At 49.2% G+C, this 22,417-nt stretch overlaps 1 protein-coding gene across 2 annotated transcripts in view; it reads left to right on the top strand.

The window, feature by feature from the left end:
- Positions 1-19,287, top strand: part of SLCO4A1 (solute carrier organic anion transporter family member 4A1) — a 28,588-nt gene extending 9,301 nt beyond the window's left edge. The window contains exons 1-12 of one of the 2 annotated variants that reach the window (XM_040609399.1): positions 3,558-3,608; positions 3,921-4,898; positions 5,976-6,066; positions 6,892-7,013; positions 7,317-7,428; positions 12,429-12,583; positions 13,267-13,462; positions 14,044-14,209; positions 14,817-14,989; positions 15,369-15,433; positions 15,962-16,110; positions 16,910-19,287. In XM_040609399.1, coding sequence (XP_040465333.1) covers positions 4,073-4,898; positions 5,976-6,066; positions 6,892-7,013; positions 7,317-7,428; positions 12,429-12,583; positions 13,267-13,462; positions 14,044-14,209; positions 14,817-14,989; positions 15,369-15,433; positions 15,962-16,110; positions 16,910-17,059 — 2,205 coding nt within the window. In that variant the 5' untranslated portion in view covers positions 3,558-3,608; positions 3,921-4,072 and the 3' untranslated portion in view covers positions 17,060-19,287. Of the gene's footprint in view, positions 1-3,557; positions 3,609-3,920; positions 4,899-5,975; positions 6,067-6,891; positions 7,014-7,316; positions 7,429-12,428; positions 12,584-13,266; positions 13,463-14,043; positions 14,210-14,816; positions 14,990-15,368; positions 15,434-15,961; positions 16,111-16,909 lie in introns of those variants that run through there. The other variant, XM_040609400.1, reaches the window with a different exon arrangement.
- The last annotated feature ends 3,130 nt before the right edge of the window (positions 19,288-22,417 follow it).

Raw genomic sequence — 22,417 nt, 5'->3', positions numbered from 1 at the left:
GCATTGCCGCTGCCCCCTGCACTTCAGCTGGCCCTGCAGCACTGCTGGCGAGCACAGGAGCACAGCGTTGGGTGCATGGCCAGCTGCCTGCTCCTTAGGTGTGTTTCTTGTTCCTGAAACGTTTCCATGTGTGCAGGACAATGGCGTTCCTGTAGGAACTGCTTACAAAAGGCTTCAGGCTGGTCCCGATGCTGCTCCCGGCAATAGCAGCATCCTCTGTATTGCTGAACCAAAGGGATGCTTTTTAAAAGCATGCTAAAAAATGCAAGGTTCACACTTTGTGTGAGCTGGCTAAAGTTCCTCAGCTGCCAGGAAAACAACTCGATGTTGCACATGAACAACCCGATCACCCCATGCTTTCTTTTATCTCCCTTTAACTGAACCAGCACCCTGAGGACAAGCCCTGTTCACAGGACTGGGACATGGGTTTATCTCACTTCTGGGAGACTTCCTCACTCCTAAACCAGCAAGTGGATTACACTTGATCCATAGGGTGTTTATCAGCCATGACAGAAGTAATACTGATAATCCACTGATGCCAAACTACCCAAGAAAAATTTAGAATGAGAAATTAAATGTACAAACCTAGATGAATTTGTCCCTTCCTGGAGTAACATGATCTTGCTACTGGGATGTGGACTTTCCCAAATTCAACATTATTTGTTTGGCGAGGTTGGGCTGACTCACGTGTCAAGGAGAATAACTGAGGCTGCCCCGCGCAGCCACCAAGCATTGCCGGGGGCTGCTCCTCCCTGGTTTGCAGTACATTTTCTGATCGTTTTTAATCCCTCATTCCTTTTCCTTAGCAAATATCTCCATGTGTGCCATAGAATTGAAAAAATGATTAAGTCTGCTCATAAACCGTAAACCGTGCTCAGCTATGGAAAGCAGAAGTTATGAATAGATGTTATTTGCCACAATAATGCCCTATAAAAGTCAAGAACCATAGAATAAAAGGGAAGATTAACTATTATTGGGCATGCTTCAGCAAATAGGATTATTTTGCATGTCAGTTATGAGTTAATTTGTAACATTAATCTAATCACAGTCCTTGGCGGAGACACTGTGACTGGTCCTGTGACTTTTTAAATGATCACCTGATGAAAAGCTTGTAAGTTTTACTATTGATTTAATGCTAAGTATTGGGGAGGGGGGTAGTCTACAGATTTCATCACGAAATACAAATCATACACTTCCATTGCCTTGCTACTTTTGTTGTGTTGACATGGTGATGTTGGCAGTCTGGAAGCAGCTGCACAGTGAGAAAAAAAAAAGAGTTAAAATCTTGCAGCAAAATGAGTAAATCTATAGCTGTGAGATAATAGCATTGGGACTGATTCAATGTAAGCAAGAAATCACCAGCTGAGTCATTAAAAAGAGAGATGAATGGGAAGCAATAAATGGATGGCTTAGATGAATAAGAATGATTAGGAAATGCGTGAAGTTGGTTGGGTTTTTTTCCCTAAAGATTGTATTTTGTCCTCTGAAGTGCCATATGGCTCCTCTGAAAGTGAATATTCCCAGTGGATGTGTCACTGCCAGTTTATAAATACTTTGGGGTGAGAAGAGCCTGGTGGACAGCAGTGAGCAGGGGTGGGCTTCCAGCCCACAGCACATGAGCACAAGTTGTTAGCCCAGGGCCATCGGGAGGTGGCCAGGACGTGGGCTCTGGGGGCAGAGAAGGCTTCTGTGTGTGGGTAAACATCTGCTGCTTGGGGGAGAGGCTGGCTGATTTCTTGGAAAAGTTTCACCCTGTGTTTGCTGTTAAGTAGAGCTTGGAGGTGACCAAAGCTGAAGGGGAGGATGGTGTGACCACCTGGTTTTCAAGGAGTTTTCTTCTGCTTCAAGGAGAAAAAAACTTTAATGAAAAGATGTAGTCTCTTTCCTGACCCATGAAATAGCAAAATATCAATATATGTTCATGAAGTGTCAAGGGAGATATCCCAGTGCTGGTAAAGAGGCAGTAGGAGTGTTTCCTCCAGGGTCAAGGTGTGCCACTTTGGGAGCCTTTGGCTCCTGCTCTCAGCAGCTAACTCACAGAGGTGGGCTTTTTCGGTCTGCAGAAATCCGTGATAGCAAACTCAGTCCCCAGCCAAGCAACCTTCTTTACAGGCTCAGTCAAATGTAATGTCAGGCTTATGTTTGATACGGAAAGCGTGCAGCTGAAGTCACCCAGCTGCTGTGCAGGAGGCACGGTTGATTTACACGAACGTGAACATTTCCACCCCTTGGAGCCTGATCCGGTACTTGATAATCACTTCTGACCTTAATAAAGTTGGAGTGCTAAACCAGTCTTATTTATTGTTTCCAATATTGCATCCAAAGACAAGGAAACAGATTTAAAGCTGTAAGAGTCGTAAGAACATTGGAGGGACAAAAAAGTGGAAAAAATACAGCCTTGCTTCCAAGGCATTAACTTTTTTGTGCCAACACATTACAACAGTCTGTCTCTGCAGCAAAATTTCAATCCCTGCAGTTACTGTTTTGCATTTACACATCAAAGTTACCCTGTGCTGCATTCGGCCAGCTAAAGTAGAAGTTACCTGAAGGAGTCTAGGGTGGACCTGGCAAGCAGTGCCCCTCTGGCTGCCAGCTCCCCCTGCCCCTGCGCTGTCATCAAATTCCTGCTAAAATCTGGACCCTGGAATATTCTGCACACTCCGTTCCCCAGACAGGGCAATTGAGATGGAATTATTTGCCAACAAAAGGTGGATCCTATTTGTTTAACTTGCCTTAAGGACCAGACCTGGCTGTTTAAAATTTGCTTACGTGTGTGGTCAGCCCTCTGCCCTTCTGGGGTGGGAGCAGGACCTTAGTGCTGCTCTGAGCATCACGTTCTGCCAAGTCCTCCTGTCCTGGCACCTGCAAGAGCTGCCGGTACAGGGCAGCGTGCTGGTGCTCGTGCACGTGATTACCTACCAGCCAAATGTCAGTACGTTTTTCCAGAAACACACAGGTGAGTATTCACTTCTTCACCAGAGGCTGCAATATTCCCCGGTTACAACCATCTGGACACAGTTCACTTTATTGGGGAAACAAATGCCCTTTTGTCCTGTTCCCTGCTGATGAGGCTGATCGATCTCTCAAAAGTTTTTATAGGAACGTCTTGAACTGATAGTGGCAAAAAAAATACTGGGAAATACAGGATGCTTTGAGGCTGCTCTCTAAGAAAACAGTGCTTGCCGCGCATTTGTTGTGAATTGAAGACCTCTGTTCAAGGGAGAACCTTACTGTTTTCATCATTTGTATTTCAGCCAAGGCATTTGAGAAAACATACCCTCGGTTGCTGGCACGATCAGGTGCTGCAGTACACCGGAGCCGGTTGGGAGAAGGCAGTCTGCATCAGTAATCAGGTTAGAGTCAGCTGCCTCTGCCCTCCAGCTCGCTCTGAAATGGCACGTAGTCTAATTAGTTGTAGAAAGGATTTTACTGAATCGTTGTAAACAGATCTGAGGGCTTGGAATAAAATCAATCTGACTGTGGAAACTTCTCAGGGTAATTATAAACTATTATTGGCAGAGTGTGAAAGAGAGACCAAAGGACTTTTAGCAGTGGGAAACTTGTAGCTGTGCACGGTGTTCTCTGCGGGGGGAAGGAGAGGGATGGAGGTGAGGGTCTTGCTGTCGGACCAGGGGCTTCTTGAGAGGAGGGCTAAGGGGCTTCAGATGGCAGGGAGACTGCCTTTAGAGGTGGTTGTTTGGGTTTTTTTTTTAGTGCTATGGAATGTTTTGTTCTTTTCTATAATGTTCATGTTGCCCCGATAACCGAGGTACCAAGGTGCCCCATGGTGGAGGGTATGCAGCCAGCTGAACTGCGCAGCGGCGTGCTAATACTTCATGAAAAAAGCAAACAGAAAAAGAAAGGAGCAGGTTTTGAGCATGGTTTTATAAAAGGCACATGTGAAAATTCTCTCTTTACAGATCAGAGCAGTCCTGGCTCAGACCTTCACCATCTCCCTACGGATGTGAGCGCCGAAAATTGCATCTCCCGGATCAGCAGGTCCTCACCGCTCCGCGAAGCCATCCTGGCCACCAGCCCCACCTCGACCTGCCAAGGCTCCGCGTTCCCCTTCATGGCAATGCCACAGAATTCAACTGCAGAGAATGGCTTTTGTTTTGCTCAGACGCTCGACTTCTCCTGCCCATCCCCTCCTCCCTGCAAGCCCGGCCGGACCTTCGATGCCTCAAGCGGGCGGGAGCCCCGCGGCACCGCACTGAGCAACGGCACCGCATCCTCCGGCGCACGCAGCCCCGCCGACTCGTGCGCCGAGCCCCTCTGCTCCGCCACCCCAGGGGACGAGGAGACCCAGTTCAACGAAGGGGTTAAATACGTGTCGGCCGAAGGGGAGGAACTGGCGTGTGGCTGGGGGGGGTTCACCCCCAGATGCTTGCAGCTCTGTAACACCTCTAAGGGCGTCTTGTTCTTCCTCTGTGTGGCCTCCTTCCTGCAAGGCATGACAGTGAACGGCTTCATCAACACGGTCATCACTTCCATCGAGCGACGCTTCGACCTCCGTAGCTACCAGAGCGGGCTGATCGCCAGCTCCTACGACATCGCGGCATGCGTCTGCTTGACCTTCGTCAGCTATTTTGGAGGAAACGGCCACAAACCGCGATGGCTGGGCTGGGGCGTGCTGGTCATGGGCTTGGGCTCCCTACTCTTCGCCTTGCCCCACTTCACCACAGGACAGTACGAGGCACATTCGGCGGCGGAGGTGGGCGTCTGTGGGGGAAACCAGAGCCTGCCCTGTGCCCAGGCTGCCTCCAGCCTCTCCAGCTACAGGTTCGTCTTCATGCTGGGGCAGTTCCTGCACGGGATGGGAGCCACGCCACTCTACACACTCGGCGTCACCTATTTAGATGAAAACGTCAAGACTAACTACTCCCCTGTGTACATTGGTGAGTTGAGCCGGAGGGGCAGCTGGAGCCCGTGAGCCGGGCGATGGGCAGGAGAGCTGCTCCGTCTGCCTCGGCACCGGACAGGGCACACTGAGCAGCTGTAGCAGAGGTGCTCCCAGTCTTTTGTTCCTGATAATGGACAAGGTGGTAATCAGAGGGAAGAGGCAGCTGTTGGGGAGGTTTTGATTATTTACAGGCAGGAACTGTTAAATGCAGCTGGGCGTTTTCCCCCCCGACAAGCCGTGCCTCACAGATCAGGAGGTGCCTCCGGCTCCCAGCATGGGGCCAGCTGGAGAGACCCCCACAGCCTGCCCCAGTGCATGGCATTAGCATCTCTGGCAAACAGCCATGAGGCCATACTCAGTCCATGCAAGGGGGCATCACCCCTTAGTGCCACAGCACAGCAGGGACAGTCGCTGGGCTGCTCAGGTGCTGGTGGTGCAAAGCACAGCCAAGAGGCTGGGCTCGCTCCTCTGCTCTCTGTCGCTGATCGCTTAGCAATTGCCAAATGCTTGCAGTCCTATTTGGTGAAAATACTAAAAGGGACAACCTTTTAGCAATTCCAAAATTTAGCAGTCTGCCCATGCTGTCGGACTAGAAGGCTGGGCAAGGAGAGGAGAAGATCAGCAAGTGGATGATCTCTCCACAGCAGCAAACCAGAATAAGTGTCAGTGGTGCCATGATTAGCACAGACCCCTCTGCTGTCTATAACCCGTTGCATATTGTCAGCGGGTCATGCCGGCGGTCAGGATGTGGCAGCGGGGCCAGCTACAACCCCGCTAAATATGGTTTTCCACTGAATCAATTTTGCCTGCCCTATGCTATAAAAGTTCCCAGGATGGATGCAGAAGTCTCCCTGGGACATAAATGGGAGATGAAACTTGTTAAAACTGTCTGGCTTTGTTTCTCAGTGGCTTAGGGAGAGGGGGACGGGGCGACAGGAGGCTGAGCATCCTGGATCCAGGAGGGAACTGGGCTGCTGCGGTGGGGCGGAGGATGCTGGGCACCAGCAGCTCTCCACAGCATCCCTGGCTGAAGCGCTGCTATTTGTCTCACACTGCTTGTTTTCCCTTTCAGCTGTTTTCTACACTGCTGCAATCCTTGGGCCTGCAGCGGGTTATCTGGTAGGAGGAATGTTTCTAAATATTTATACTGAAATTGGCAGAGAGTAAGTCGCTAAAAAATAATCTTGTTCCTTTTCCTTTATGCTATATGTTTCCTTTGGGCTAAAAAAAATAACAATCTGGAGAAATGACCCGGTGGCTGGGTGGAAACGTGCCCATGGCATTCAGCGGTGTTTCTGCGGGGGGGCTGAGGCTGGAAGGGTGGCTTGCATTAGCGCTGTTTCTAGAAGAAAATTGCTGACGAACCTGTCAGCTTAAATCCTTCCTCACGCTGCACTGCCTGTGCTAATGAGGCTATGAGCAGCAGGTGAATTGTTTGAATGAGTTCCCTGATGAGGCAACGCTACCAGCAGTGCTGCTCATCCTCCCGGTCATCCAGCCAGGATGCTTAGTCCCTCCTTCCCTTTTAGTTTTTGTAATTTATCCTGAACTCCTTACAGGCTCTTTGGCAGGTGGATGGGTTGAAAAGGGGGAGTGGGTTTCCAGGGGAAGGAGTGGGTTATGTCCACCAGTTTTCTGGCAAAGGGTGGCTCTGGGGTGAAACAAGGATTGTAGCAACCCCCAAAGCACAAGTGAAATGGGGAGAAGCAAATACGCAAGATGGAGATTAAAGGGGAATTAAAGGATGTAATTTCCCAGGCTCGTTGAGTGCGGTGCTCTCTGGTAAGGCAGGCAGCGCTGCGGTGTGGCAGGGGGGGTGGTGGATGTGGCATCCCCAGCAGATCACCATGGGAGAGGCCAGAGCTCAGTTTCCTTCGCTGACGTCCCCCACCATGTCCCCCGCCAGCTCAGTGAGAGGCATGCGAGCTGTCCCGCTCCGTTCCAAACCGCCACCTCTCTCCCTTGTGTCCTTTGGCTGTTTCTTACAGGATCGACATCACCCCGGAGAACACGCTGTGGGTGGGAGCATGGTGGATCGGCTTCCTCGGGGCCGGAGCAGCCTCCCTCCTCATCTCCATCCCCATCCTGGGGTACCCCCACCGCCTCCCAGGTACACGCTGCAGGAATCGGGGCTGGGACTGCACGGTGCTGACACACGCCTTGGGGCTGGCATCCTTGTGCGTGTGTGTGGATGGGGACGCAGGGTAGAGAAAGAGCTTCCAGTGTTTGTATTTCAATTCCTACATGGATTTCACCCCTGCAGCTTTCCAGCTGCCTCCTTCCCTGCTCCTGCCTTGCAGCCATTGGCAGAGGGAGGATGTTGCGTTGCATTTTCACGCTGCAAATCCACTTGGGTGGCATCCGTATCTCGTGTCTCACATGCTCCTCGTTCCCATTTGCCTCTCATTTTCAGGATCCCAGCGGTATATCGTTATGAGGGTGTCAGAGGCTCATCAGCTAAAGGATGGAAGCCACAAAAAAGCATCGGATCCAGACTTTGGGAAAACAGTTAAAGATCTGCCTCGGTGAGAAAACTGCCCCATGCCTGAGGTTCAGGGAGCCCTCCCCAGGGGCGGGAGCAGTGGGCCCAAACTGAGCTTGCTTTCTGTGATGCTAGCTAAAAGATTTTGCCCATCTTCAAAGATAGCAATGATGCTTCCTTGCAGGGGAAGTTGCAAAGTGCCTGGTCCTGTCAGTGGCTGGGAGCTCTCAGCAAATGGGCTGAACTAGAAATTGTGCCGGGGACCGTGTGGGAGAGCAGGGGACAAGTGGCTGGTCCTGTCCGTGTTTTTCAGAAGCTCACGTCCACGTGTGAAGATCCACCTGCAGTCATATGCAGCATGTGGAGTTTCACGGAGTGGCTTGGTGCCAGCCTTCCGGTGGCAGGAGATGCACAGGCAATGCCCCCCATGCCCTCTCCCCAGCAGCATTAGTTCCTCCAGTCTGCTTGTGTCTGGCTTCACCTGGCCCAGTCAGGTGTTGTCCAGGGTCCTCTCCTCTCCTCCTCCATCTCCATCCCCATCCCTTCAGGGCTTTGCTTCCTTTATTTTTCCTTTTGTTAGATCCCTGTTTTCTCCTTTTAGTGAGAAGAGAGGAAACAAAACTCACAGCTCTTACAGCTCCATTCCAAATCCAGGGAACAAGATATCCTGCACTTTAGCTTTCAGTTCCCTTTGTCTTTTATTCTTAGTTTCCTTTTTTTTTTTTTTTTTTTAATGTTGCCTTTGCATCTTCCAGCCACCTTTTATGTGTAACTATTTCTTATCTCTCCTGCAAAGCAGTGACAGAGCAGTGTGCTTCATCTCAGGGCTGCTGCTTGGCTGGGCTGTGGGCGAGCGTGCTGGCACCAGGGGCGGGTTGGTAGGAAATGGTTTAAAGGGATCCTGGGTAGGAACATGCGAGTGGCCAAAATAAAATGCGGTCTTTTAACCTGGAAATATTTGCTGTGGATCTTTGAAATCTTTTGTGTTTTGGTTTTTGGTTTTTGTGTGTGTGTGTGTTGAGTTTATATTTAAATGGAGGGCAGGGGGTGAGGTGCCGCTTTATTTGCAGCTTGTGTTTAGCTGGTGTGCAAGCTTTGGATGTTGCAGAGATACCTGGGTACCAATCCCTTTCGGAGCTCATAGTCAATAAGGGGATTTTTCTTTTTTGTATTTCTCCCAGGATCTTTTTGAGGAAGGAGTTTGCATCCATGTGTGATGGCTGCCCCATGCAAAGGCAAACATTTGGTGTTGCCAAACCCCGTGCTGCTGCCAGCAGTTACGTCTGAACTTGGGTTGGGGTATTTGCTCTTTGTGCTGGCAGAGGGGGATTGAAGCAGGTGCTCGTTACGGGGCTTTTCAGCAGCAGTCAGCCTGTGTTGGGTCAATGCAACTACTCACACTGGTTTGAAATTCTTGGAGACTTTGTAGGAAGTTTACCAGGGGTTAAGGCAGCTTTACGAAGAATATTACGCTGAACAGATTTCAGTACTGTTATTAAATGGCATTCTTGACTGGGTGCCATCTTCCGAGGTCATGGCTTATTCTCCACACGGAAATTAAATTCAAAACCTGCATTTAAATAATGATAAGGTTATGACTAAAACCAACACAAACAGGGTAGCAGAGAGGGATGAAATCCAGTGGTTGATGCTGTTCTTGCCTATCTGGAGCAAAGCTCCCACTGTTTCTCGGTGAGGACTGGCTGACTGCAGGTACAGTCCTCCTCCGGGAACATCTTCTTTCACCCCTCATTCCTGAAGAACAAATACGTAAAGGTGGGCAACTCACATCAAACAGTTCAGATCAGTCCAGTCCTTAGTGTGCTTTTCGTTTGAAAGCAAAAACCTAACAGACTTTTGTGTTCCCTGGTTTTGATTATTAAAAGGGAAGTGCCTTAAAGGCTTGCTATTCTGGAAGCCTGCATTAAAAAGGAGATCACATCTGCGCGTGCAGCTCTTGGGGACACGTGGACCAGGCTGGGGAGCAAGGCCAAAGGACACTGTTGCTTTTGTTTTGGTAACAGCTGAGATGCTACACATTTTCTCACAGTATGGACAGTAAGAATCTCCCAAAGATAAGCAGAAATACTGATGAAATAAAATGCTGTTCTATGCCATCAGGTCCTTCCTAAGTGAGCTTGGTGAATAGCTGTATTCACAGTGCTGTCTAAGAGCAGGAGCTTACAGGAATGCAGCCTGCACAGCCTAATCCTCTGCCCTGAAGAGACTTCTGTCTTAATTCTTAGGTTGAAAAGGCCTGATAAAATAGCATTTGCCTTTCCCTGCTTCCATATGATAGTTCTCGTGAAATAGCCCCTCCTGGCAGTACAGAGGGATTCAAACAGAAGGCACACAGAGCTGTGCCAGGAGAGGAGGCTCGGTCCTAGCAAGCTACAAGATGGAGTTGGTGAACATCACTCACTGGTGTGTCAAGCCCTGATCCTCCTCATGAGAGGCTACGGTCAGGAATTCACTCGTCCCCCTCGGGTTAGGTGGCAGGCTGGGGCTTTGGTTTGTCTCATGCCTTTACTACAGCTTCCGTGCATTGTAAAGGGAGGTTGGTTTACATTCCTGTGGGACGTAGGTGCTGCCCTCTGTTCCCTCGGTGGTGGTGACAGTAGGTGTCATTTTGTGCTGGAAAAATCCCCATTCACATGTTCGAAGATTGCATTAAGTATCTTGTCTGTCATTAATGACTCATTAGTTTGTGACTGTGCCCTTACAGCCTGGGGTGTCCTGGGCATGTGTTTCTCAGAGGAGCAGCCTTGGGTTGTACAGGTGGTCCCAACCTACCCAGCAGGACCATTACTGAGGAAGGAGTACCTATATCTATACCTATATGCGCCCTTATCATTAAGGGCTTGCAGGATCAGGCTTTTACAGGTGGTGGGGTTCTTCTCTTGGTAGTGCTGAGCCTCCTGAAATGCCTTTGGCTGCAAGAACTGACAGTCAAGAGTACTCAAGAGTTAGGTGGTTTCTGGGTGTGTTTAGAGTCCTGCCAACAGCAGTGAAAAGGTCTGTGTTGACTTTGGTAAGGTTTCATACGCTGTAACTCCTCACACCTATGTCTTCTGTCTACAAACGGATTAAATTATGTGAGTAAATCCTTACTCAGCACTGAAAGGAGTTCCTCTGAATTTTGCTACCTGCAGGTCTAACCTGTAAGCTTTAAGCAACAGGCACAAAGTCACGCTGGTACCAGGGGACAAATCCTCTCTTTTCTCGAACTGTAAAAAAGTGAAAACCTTGCGCTTTTTCTACATCAGCCACAGGGTCCACAAGTATTTTCTTGCTAAGAGGCTTTGTGCTTCGAAATAAAGCACAAGTGAAAAAATCATTCCTGGAAAATAGTTTAGTAAACTAATCCCAGTAGCTGGACAATAGTGTAAATCCCCTGTAATCAAGGTGTACGGATGTGTGATATTTCCGCCGTTCAGCTTCTTTTTTTTTTTTTTTTTTGTATAATGAAATTCTCCACTTTATGTGGATAAAGCTGTATAAATCTGATAGTGAGCCTTGGCACGTCTCTGGGTTGTACTACAGTCGGTTTTATCTGATTTCACGTTTCCTGCAAAGCAGTAGCTGGTGACTGTGCCTTTCAGTTCAGTGAGCATCCCACAGCATCCCTGTTGTGCCATCACTGCAGGATGGTGGGGTTGTGCCCGTCTCAGAAATGGGATGGTCTGTGGGACTGGTCCGGGCAAGGCTTGGGGAAGGTCATGCAGCAGCATTTCAAGCCTGTTACAAAACACCCCCTGCAAAGCAGTGTCGGCCCTCTTAGTCCAATATCCGAGAGAGTGAGAGATAATTGAGACCATCCCATGTGCCTGGAGGCCTTTCTGCATCTCGGAGTTGGAATCATTGCTGGATCATCTTTCCGCATATAAATGACACTTGGCAATTTTTCAGGCATATCTATGGCGCTCTGCTAAATCCTGATGGGTCGAAGATAAAATATATTTGCTCGACTTATACATTAAGCTTAAAGTAAAACTGTGGTTAGATTGCGGGAGAAAGATTGCTTTCTGTTTTCCAGTGGGATATAAGGTGTCTTGGAGGTGTTTCCTCCATATAGAAAGGCCTGCTTGGTATTTCCCCTGAGCTGCAAAACGTCCATGGTTATCAGAGATTGTTGTTCTCGTGGGGACATGGGTTCACATGAATAACACGTGTATATATGAGGATGTTACACAACCTTGTTCCCTGCTCTTAGTCAGGAGTCCCAAGATAACTGCCAGCAGGGACTAATAAAACCTTGAAAGGACTGAGATTTGTTGAGGAGTTGTCTCCTTTCAGTATTGCCCCATTTAGGAATGGAAAATACTCAGGTTGACCCTAAATGTTGGAAAATTACTGCTGAAATCATCTGTCTAGAAGTCGTGGGCCCCCTGAGTGTGAATGATATCCCACACGTGCTACTGGTGTTCAGTCCCTGTTAGGAACATGCACATGAGATAAATAGACCCATCTGGTGCCCTTGTGTGATCCACAGAGAAGAGTCGAAGAGCCCCAGATTATTCCCTCCTGGTTTAGGTGTTTGGTTGACGTTCCTCAGATTCCCGTGGCGCTTGGCTGTAGCCAGTGGAGCTATAAAAGACAGCCAGGGAATGTGCCTCTGGTAGGTGCCTGAAGGTAGTCAGGACAACTCCCAGTAGGAACGAGAGCCAGAGCAGGTTGGCCCATGAGAGGCGTTATATATAAAGGCAGAGTTTGAGGGCAAAGTTGTTGATGGCCACCTGCGATGGAGACATCTCCACAAGCACCAACACCTGCTCTGCCAGTACAGAGGGAGAGGTGAGGGCATCTGCAGCATCCTTCCTTGGCTGGTAGGACTCAGTAAACCTAAGTGGAGGAGCTTACTGCTCTGTCAAACTCCAGTTAGCATCCTTTTGGGTTTGGTTGGGTTTGTTTTTTTCAAAGAGATGCAGCATGATGGGATGCTGCCTTGTCTTACATGTGGTCCTTCTGACTTAAAGGTAGGGGACAGACCTCAAATCAAAATGTGACACAGTGATTCAATTCCAGTGTATTTATCCTTCCTAGATCAGTACTGCTGCTTCTGAAGAATCCCACCTTCATCTTCCTCTGCTTAGCGGGAGCGACTGAAGCCACCCTCATTGCTGGGATGTCCACATTTGGACCCAAGTTCCTGGAGTCTCAGTTTAGTTTAAGTGCCTCTGAAGCTGCTACTTTTTTTGGTAAGGAAACCAGGTTTTTGCAACGTTTTCCCATTTTGCCTACAAATACGAGAGCACTGTCGCCCATTTAGAATGGAGACAAACATGCTTTGCAGTTCAGTTACAGAGCGGTTATTGTCTTCAGCTATTAGATAGGATTGTTTTCCATCAGCACTTCTGTAGCAAGTGCATTTCCAGAGCCGTATCTATTGAGATCAGGAGAAATGTGTCACTTCTGCAGCCATCTGTTACCCTCTAGAGGAAGGCAGAATAATTGTACACTGTTCCTTCTAGTGCATTGCCAGAAAATATTGACTAAATATTTCTTCTAATGGGGGATGTCTGAACTAGGGGGCATATTTTTGTGGGCATCCTGAAACTGGGAAGATCCTCACTTAGCTGCCTTACCGCAGACCAAGGATGTGGTGTCCAACACGTGTCAATACTCATCATGAGCTCCTCAAAGGGTGTGAAGATCTCTGGGTAGGAAAAGCTGCCTTACCAGGCTTGTGCCACGTTACCTGAGCTGTTACAGAGGTCCACCGACTGTAGAGAAGTCCACTGAACTCCCATCAAGAAGCCACGCAGCATCCAAGGGGTTATTCTCATGCAGACACACTGCAGTTCATGTATTCAGGCTTGAAAACTCCTTGCTGACGTTTCTAAACTTGCTCGTGTTTTTATCCCTTTTTTTTTTTTTTCAGGTTATTTGGTTGTACCAGCTGGAGGGGGAGGCACGTTCCTGGGAGGATTCCTTGTGAATAAATTTAAACTCCGCTGTTCAGGAATCATCAAATTATGTTTACTTTGCACAGTGTCAAGTCTGCTGGCTATATTCATTTTTTTTATTCACTGCCCTAACATGCCGATGGCAGGAGTAACCCAGACATACGGGGGAAGGTAATAACAATCATCCCATCTGTCTTATGCTGTGTGGCCCTAGTCAGAATGGAAGGATAACTCCAAATACACAGTGCTGGTGGTGGTCGTGTGTGAATGTGTTGGTGATGGAAGATGATGTCCAGTCATTCTTACAGGCAGATACTGAGGATGAGACCCAGAATACAGGTGTCCTAATTTTTGCATCTAGTTTATGGAAGAGGCTCCCTCTTTAGCGAGGGAGATCAGCAGCACCAGTGTGATGTACTCCACTCTTCAGTTGCCTTCATGTGGTCCCCCGTTTCTATCCACTGGGGTAAACTGGACTAGGAGTGGGAATCTCCCCTCCAAGTGGAGGTGTCTCCCTGTGAGCTGGTAGCTTAAACTCCCTCGGTAGTTGTGGGAAGGAGACAGCTCCAGGGCACAATTCCTATTCATGGTTAAAATGGGCTGAGGTGAAGCCCTTCCCAAGCCTGGCTTTATGCTGCCTGGGGATCCACCGCATCTCCTACTGTCCCCCATTCTCCTTCTCTTGCTCTACCCATTTCCTCCTGGAAAATGCTGTTCAGTGTCTCCCCACTTACCGCTCCTGTTTCCCTTAGTGTTTTGCCTGGTGGCCACCTCAACCTGACAGCAGCCTGCAACACCAACTGTGGCTGTCTACAGGAGACCTACAGCCCTGTCTGTGGGAGCGATGACATTATGTATTACTCTCCCTGCCATGCCGGGTGCAAAAAACTGTCTGAAAACCTCAGGAACGGCAAGAAGGTATGTCTTGAAGGCACGGTGTGTTAATAAGGTGGTGGCACGTCTTCTTTGGAGTGATTTGGCTGGCTCTGCGAAAGTGTCTACAGGTTTGAGCTTTGCTGCAAATCAGTGTAAAAGCCTGGTGTAGGATGGATGCTCTCAGGTACCACCTGGGATGAAGGCAGAAGGTACCCTGAGGTCACCCTGCTTTGCTTCTCTCGGTGTGTCCAACCTGTTTTGCCTCACTCTGCATCAAACTGCACTGAAATCTGTGGTAAATCCCTCAGGCAGGCAGGGAGCCTGGTAGGCACCAAATTCCTGTCCTGATGCTGATTTTGAGTCTTCAATGAACACGATGCACCTCATCATCCTCCCAGCATGTTGCTCATAGTCAGGCAAAGGCTTACGAAGGGCAATGACGTTCAGTGTTCAAGGGGTGCCTGGCAGAGTTAGTTTCTTTTATTTAATAATCTGTTTTGAAACAGAGGTGTGTCAAGAATGCAGCTTGATTTCTGCTTCACTCTAGGAGTGAAACCGGCTGGTTTCTGCCCTCCCTGAATTGCTTTGTAAAGCTTTGGCTATCAGCGTGCTCCCCTTGGCAACGTGCCCACCAGCCTTCCTTTCCCAGGTCTACCACGAGTGTAGCTGCATTGACAAAACCCTCCTGCCCGGCCCCGGTGACGCGGAGGCAGGGAAATGCACCTCCTCTTGTGCGAAAAAGCCCCTACTCCTGTTCTTCATGTTCATGGTGATCCTCTTCACCTTCCTGAGCAGTATTCCTGCCCTGACTGCCACTCTGCGGTAAGCACGGCATCATCTCATCCTTCACCAGCGCTGCCAGAAGTCCCAGTATCCACCTCTCCAGTCTATCCTGCTGGCTCAGGCTGTGGGGAGGGTGTGATGGGAACCACCTTGTTACTGACCGCATGGAGACATCAGGGCTAATTCCCTTCCCTGTCTAGCTGGGAAAGCAAATTCAAGCGTTGGCAGCTCTATCCTCTGACATGGGACACACATGTGTCCCAGTTTACAGCCGGGGGGGCGGGGGGGGGGGGGGGGGGGGGGCGGGGAGTGCATTGCACTGGGATGAACCTCGATGTCCGGAGGGGATGGAGGTCCCTGGACGCGGGGAGGTCCGTGCAGCCTGGCAGCATGTTTAAACAATCCTCTTGTTCCCTAGGTGTGTCTCTGACAGGCAAAGGTCGTTTGCACTTGGGATCCAGTGGATTGTAGTACGAACGCTAGGTATGGAACAGTGAATTTGTGCGTTGGTGTAGTCCGTTGGCTTTGTGGAGCGTGTGCCAAGCTGTTACCTAAGAACAAGGCACACTGGGTTGGAAAAGGAGGGGGTAGCATAAGAGCTGTTGAAAGGAGGATGCTTTCCATTGTTTGGTGTCATTGAGAAAAACCCAATTCCCTTTGCATATGATTTGCAAACTGAATGAAGGGTTCCATAACGTGTTGCGGGGCGGGTAGAGGAGCAATGTCCTGGAGACGTGTCATCAAGTAAAGAGGAGCAAAGGCGTTGAAGCTCCTGCGTACGTCTTTTGGGTCCTGTGCAACATGTAGGTCAGGATGGTCAAAAGATCCATTGGACTCTCAGGTCTTGAAATTCAGCGTATCTCAGATACCTGATGGCCCCAGATGTTGCAGGATGAGTTTGCTTAATCGCAGTAGCAGCAGAGCCTGATGCTTTTCTGTAAGCACCTTGTGCCTTGCGAGGCTGGTGCGTAGGTGCTGCCCAAACTAAAGGTCCGCTCTCTCTTCCCACAGGAGGCATCCCTGGCCCCATCGCCTTTGGGTCCATGATCGATAAATCCTGCCTGCTCTGGCAGGACCAGTGTGGTGAGCAAGGTTCTTGTTACGTTTACCAGAACTCAGCCATGAGCCGGTACACCCTCATCGCTGGACTGGTCTACAAGGTGAAGCTGCCGGTTAACTTCACTCTCTGATAAAGCAAGCAGGTCTTTAGGAGGCAGCAGTTTACTCTGGGAGAGAATTTTACACAATTGGGTTGTCCTGATCTGCCCCCCCCGCCCAAATTAGACCTGCACACAAGAAATATTCTCGAGGAAGGCAAAAGCTTCAGTTGCTTCTTGCCAGGTAATGGTGCTCCAGGCACCATCATTCTCTTAAATTCCCATTACTTTCTAGGCTTACAGCTTCTGTTGCACCGTAAGAAATATCTCCTCTTCTCCCAACAGTTACAGAAGTGATTTTTTGCTAGAAATGGAGTAAAGTATTTAACTGCTGAGAGTTAGTGAGAGTGAAGGATGGCATCATAGGCAGGCTGTAAATAACCGTCCCCTGATCACTGTGAGAAAATAGCTCTGTGTTCCTTATTTATTAGCTGAAAACCATCATTTTAACTGCTCCCAAACAAGCACTTGCCCTAGATAGCAGCGTTCAGCAGTTGCTGTGATAAAGAGGTTTTCGAAAGCCTTCCAGCAAATGGCTCAGATGGTGTTGGTCCACGCAGCACCGCACTCCAGGTGTCTGTGTGGGGCTGAACAGCTTTCCAAATTCTCACTGTGCCATTGCTGTGGGGCTGGCTAAAATCAGATTTTTACCCCCTGCAGTTCTGTGCGCAGGTCTGCTGCCCAGGCTGGCCTTCAGCATCATCTCCTCCCCAAAGCTTGGTCAGCAAATCTCCTTCCAAATGGGGGCTAAGTGCCTGGGTTTGGGGGAGCAGAGGGTAACGGGGTGTCTCCGTGGCTGCAGGTGCTTGGGACAACCTTCTTTATAGTCGCCTGTTTACTCTACAAACCTCCACCGCCAGAGTCGGCTCCAGGCAGCTCGGATGCATCTGACAGTGGCAACGGTGACCTCCAGGAACACAAACCTTCGCTGCCGGCTGGGGAGGATATGTAGCACTCTACGCGTGCGAGTGACTTTCTCAGTCTCAAAGATACGACGAGAAGACGTTATGCAGTCCCTAGGGGGTTTTAAATTAATAGTAATATCACTTTTTTTAGTTCAAGATAATTAAATTAACCACTGGTGTGCTTCCTATTTTCTTAACAGCAGAAGCACATTTAAAATCGTGCGCTGATGCCATATGCAGTTATTTAATTTTCTTTAAAGGGCTACCGTAGCTTTATTCATGTCTGTGACAAGCAAGGACCGCGTTCTCCACTCGTGGAAATGAGCACCAGTAACTCCAATGGAGCATGTGGGGTTTAAACCACCAGAAGATCTGGGCCCTAATGTCTCAATCAAAAGGCCAACTGTAGCAAAACTTCTGTCGAGACTTCCTAAGGCTGAAAAGAGCCCTGCTGTCCTGCAGCCTGCGCGGCAAAGGGGACAGCTGGCCCTAAAACTACTGTATGCAAAGCAGACGGCCCTGACAGTGTCCTCCTCCTTCCTGTGACACAGCATCGCTCCTTTTGTTCAGGAGCAGATTATCTAATTATGCAAACTGATATTACTGTGCAATGGGAGGTAGATTTGAGGGGAGATTTGTCTAGCAAATCCATCAGTACACTACAGGCAGCCATCCCTGAGAGCTGCCGAGCACTGTACGTTCACTGCCTCGTTTCATTGCAGGGTTTACACCGTGGTGACACTTCATTTTTTAAATTTTTTTTTCTTACATTGTCTTAAGGTGATGCCTTTTGTAATGTACTGTGCAAAACTTGAATTTCTTGCTGTTTGTTGGGTGTGGGAAGACATGATACAGATCTATGCAATGCTTCTCTTCAGTTGCTCTGTAAAGGCATCGGGTTGGGGTAGATGAGAAAAGTCAGAATGAATTTCGTTTGTCTCTAGACCTCTAGCTTAAGGGATAGCTTGTCCTCACAACAGACTGCCTCGTGGGAAGGGGATGCTGACTTGGAACTGGCCTGCTTGCAAGTAGAGAGGGCAGCGTTCCCAAAATGACCTTTGAATGTGCACTTGCAATATTGACCAGGACCTTTCTGAGGGGGAAAAGTGGAATTTGGGCAGGCATATGTCTGGCTTCCCTCTCAACCCAGATCAGATTAGCGCTTAGTCTGCCTGTATTTGCACAGCCACATGATCCAGGTACAGCTCCGGGGAGGGCTGTGGCCAGCCCCTGGAGCCCAATACTGTATTAACTGCATTCACGGGGACGGGACCTACGTTACTGAGCTGCAAAACTGGCACTTCTTCTGTGCCAGCTGCTACTTAGAATTACTTTGTAGTTGTTTTTGTATATTTTGTGTATTTATGCTTTCATAAATGGAGATGGGATGGGCATTTGATTACTTTGTTAGCAAAGGACCACCTCAGAGCAGACAGGGATGACGGCACTGAGAGTGTGGTCCATCTTCAGGTCGATGGTGGTCAAGAAAGCAACTTCTTCCATTCACAGATCCCCTTCCACCAAAGCTAGGTAGTGACCTGGCCACTTCCAAAGTTCTTGCTTCCCAGCCTCTGTCGAGAACTGGGAGAGACTTGAGCATCTCCGGTAACTGCTGGAAAAACTGCAAGTGCTTAGGGTGAGATGGGGGGGTGGCTTTTGGCTGCTTGCACACGGGCAGCTGGTGCAGTGCAGCACAGCTTGGGTGGCGCACAGCCTGCAGGAGAGCCCTGTTTTTCCAGGGAGGCAGGATTAGACCCGCTGATGCAGGAGTTAACCCAAACAGCAAAGGCTTCTTCCCAACCTCCAACTGGGTTTGGAGCTACCTGCAAACGTGAGCCTCTCTCCAGCCGTTGCCCAGTGATTGCCCTTCCCAGCTTACAGACGCATTGGGTACGAGCAGGGATCTTCAATGGGGAAAATGCATGAATGTATTTTGGGAACATATTTTATGTATGACATATTTATGAAAGGTAGAAGTTTTTCTTAATATATTATGGATATTGCAATGCAATTCTAGTGTTTCTAAAATAAGCTTTATCTGAGTGTGGTGTTTTCAGAGTAAAAGAAAAGCTTGTGGGATTCTGGCATTTATTGTGTTGCTGTGGGACTGGTAAGTCATGGGCTTAAGTAAGCAGCAACAAGGCGTTCCTGTTCCATAAACAGGTTGTGTAGGTGTACAGGTAACGTAAAATATTTGAAAGTATGTTTCCCAGTCTCATATGAAGTATTATATTGCTATAAAAGCATAAGAAATATAATCAGTATTTCACAGGTACTTGTGTGCATGTTTTTCATCAGTTGTCAGTCACCCTTTTCCAGCTGCTGTTCTCAGCAGGGGTGGGCTGGGAGAGGGAAGCCTGTGTGGCAGAACCTGCTGCTAATGGGGTCAGGGCCACCCCAGGGGAGTCCAGGCTTCACTGCAGGTCATCACCATGCCTCCCAAGGAGGAGAGTTTGGATTCAGATTTGTGCTTAAATCATAGTGTTAATAAAGGAGCCAGGAGCTGCAGGCAGCAGCATCGTCTGACCGGTGGGACAGCAGGTGACACTGAGACCCTGTGGGTTGGTGTCTCCTGCTAACTTACCCTCTCCTCCTGAGGCAGAGCATAATTGGTTTTGAAGGCAAAATGAAGTTTGTGGTTGCTGAAGAAGAAGAAGGAAGAGGGAAGGTAATACCTTTGCTGTCCTCCTTCAGCTGCAGACCCACCCTGTTAAAGCTATGGAGTTTCTCCCAGCCCCACGGTACATGAATGAGGCCAAAGTCCTGTCACCTATGGTTTGCTGAAGGGGTGATTCATGCTGCTGACAAATACAAACAAACGGTGGTTGGTATTGAGGACACGCCACGGGGAAGTCAAACAAAGGAGCATCCAGAAGGGAGTCTGAGCAGGAGGAGCTGCGCGTTACTGACTGTAGGCAAAACCCCAGGCAGTCAATGAGCCGTTTTTCTCTAGTGCAGGGTTTGTTTGGAGGCTTCCTGGAGGCTTTCAAATGACAGCAAATGAAAGCTTTGAGTGTGATACACCGACGGTTTTGCAAAGCATCCTGCCCTTTTCCTGCTGCTACGGCCTCTTCTATGCCCGGGTGTGCAGAAGAGCCTGGATGCCTTCCCCATCTCGGGAGCTGCATCCTCTGGGATTCTGTGCGCCATGCCCTGCAGCCCAGCCGTCCTTCTGGCCATGGACAGGACCAGGAGCAAAGAGTGGTAATTCACTTTTTATATTTAGATTAATATAATTCAGGAAGGGGGGAGGGAAAAAGAAACCAAACCAAACCAAACAAAAAAACAAACTAAAAAAGAGGAAAAAACCCAACCCAAACCAACCAAAAAAAACCCCAACCAAAACCAAAACACAACCAAACAAACAACCCCAAAAAACTACCCCAAAGCCCCCAAAAACTGATTGGCATGTTCTGAGTGCATGGAAAAAAAAAAGAAAAAAAAAAACAAAACAAACAAAAACAACTTTTGCGCGAGTCCCAGCGCCGGCGCTGGCGGCAGCCGGTGGCCGTGGGCCAGGCGGGTGATGCCACTAGATGGCGCTGGAGCCGCGGCGGGGGCGGCGGGGAGGGGGCGGCTGGTCCCGGCAGCGGCGGGCGGGGGGCAACGCGCCCCGGTAACCGGCGGGGGGGCCGTGGGCAGGGGGCAGCCCATCACGTTAACCAGCGGGCAAGGGGCAGCCCGCCCCGGTAACCGACGGAGTTGCGCTGCGTTCCAGGTTGGCCCCAGCAAAACCTCAGGTATATTCCGAAAGATCCAAATGAGGTCCAAGGTAAACGTTTAGCATCTAGGACAGGTCTTTCCAGGGAAAACGGGAATCATTTGGAATCAGAAAGTTACACAGCGGGGAGGGTGCGAGCAGAGCAGCTGTATTGTTTTTACAAAAGTTGGTAAATCCTTACTCGAAGCTTTCCCTTTGCAAGCAGGGATGGAGAGCTCTGAGCTCACTCAAAAGCCAGTTTTTCTCTTTACACTTCCCCTGCTTCATTTCCCTTCCCCAAACGCCGCCGTTGCGATGGCTGTTGGCCTGAGCCTTTGGATAAAGATAAAAACCCCAGCTGCCCATCCTGAAACAGCACCGTCCGGCTGCAGTGCCACCCAGACTTACCAGGGATTTAATCTCCCCAGACTCACCTCGGGGTTACCTGCTGTTTAAACCCATGCTCATCCCCCTTCACCTTCCCACGCCGCTCTTGCCGTGTCCTTGCTAAGCGGGGAACGAAGAGCAAGCATGGGGTTTGGGGTGAAGGGCCGGCTGTGGGGGTGCCAGCCCCCGCCGGGTGGGAGGCTGGAGCTGTGCAGCTCCTTCCCTTTGCTGGTACAGCTTGGGGTGGTGGGCTGCCGGCTCCTTGGAGAACCTGGCTTGCAAAGAGCTAGTAAGTGCCCACCAAGGGGGGTAAGGCTGATGGCGGGGCTCGCTCTGCCTCCCCACAAGCTGGCAGAGGGGTATGTGCAACACCAGAGCAATGGGGGGGATGCAAAGAGTGGTCCACGGTGAGTCCCTAGCTGCGTCCCCCCACACAGATCTCCTTGGCTAGCCAGGACCACACGGGGCTGTTCTGCCCATGCAGCGTTAGACTTCTCAGTCTGACTCTCCTCTTGCTTAGGACAGAAATTAAATTGATTGAAGTCAGCTAAGCAACAGAGTGAGAAACAGAAGTGAAACAATAATTAAACTGCAGGAAAATGCAATCTTTACATCCCTACAGGAGTTCCTTGTGCAGGAAACGAAAGACGCTTTTTTTGAGCACAGCAATAACCCCAGGGGGTCTCCCTGGTCCAGCTGAACTCAGAGGAAAAACTTATTGAGCCCAGTGGGCTCTGGGTGAGGCTCATAATTAATAACTTCCCTGGTTTGCTTTAAAATCAAACAGCAATAAGGAAGAGTGCCAGATTAAAGGAAATGTGTGTTTTAACTAGCCAACCCAGCAAAGGTGTTGGCCAGGGGGGATTTGGGGTGGCTGTGGCTCTGCTGCTGGAGTGGCACTGGATTTCTAGCAAACAGTTTGAGGGGATTCAAGGGAGCAGGGTGTGCTGGCATTTTCTGTAGCCAAAATAATTTCCTCTGGAACAGAATAAATGCTAAGATTTTCTTGTCTTCCCTCAAGTTTTCATATTGACCTGCAAGCAGCAATTTTAGAAGATGAAAATGAGACCATTCTGCTCCTTCTAAAGAGACAATGTATTCCTTCTCCACTGAGGGATCCACCGTTCAATTTTCTAGAGATGCATAGAAGACTAAATCTCACATTAAATTAAAATTTTCAGTTGTGTTACATCTTGCCTGCTTTGTTACCAAGTAAAGCTCTGTCAGCTAACAGAAGGATCAGAGAAACCTCCTAAAAGTATATAAAATGGGATGAGTCCACCAAAATCTCTCATTACAAACCTACCCTTCTAGCAAG

The sequence above is a fragment of the Falco naumanni genome, chromosome 10, assembly GCF_017639655.2.
Source record: "Falco naumanni isolate bFalNau1 chromosome 10, bFalNau1.pat, whole genome shotgun sequence".
Taxonomy (NCBI): Eukaryota; Metazoa; Chordata; class Aves; order Falconiformes; family Falconidae; genus Falco; species Falco naumanni.
The sequence above is the reverse complement of the archived record's forward strand: the minus strand, read 5'-3'. Positions and strand labels throughout refer to the sequence as shown.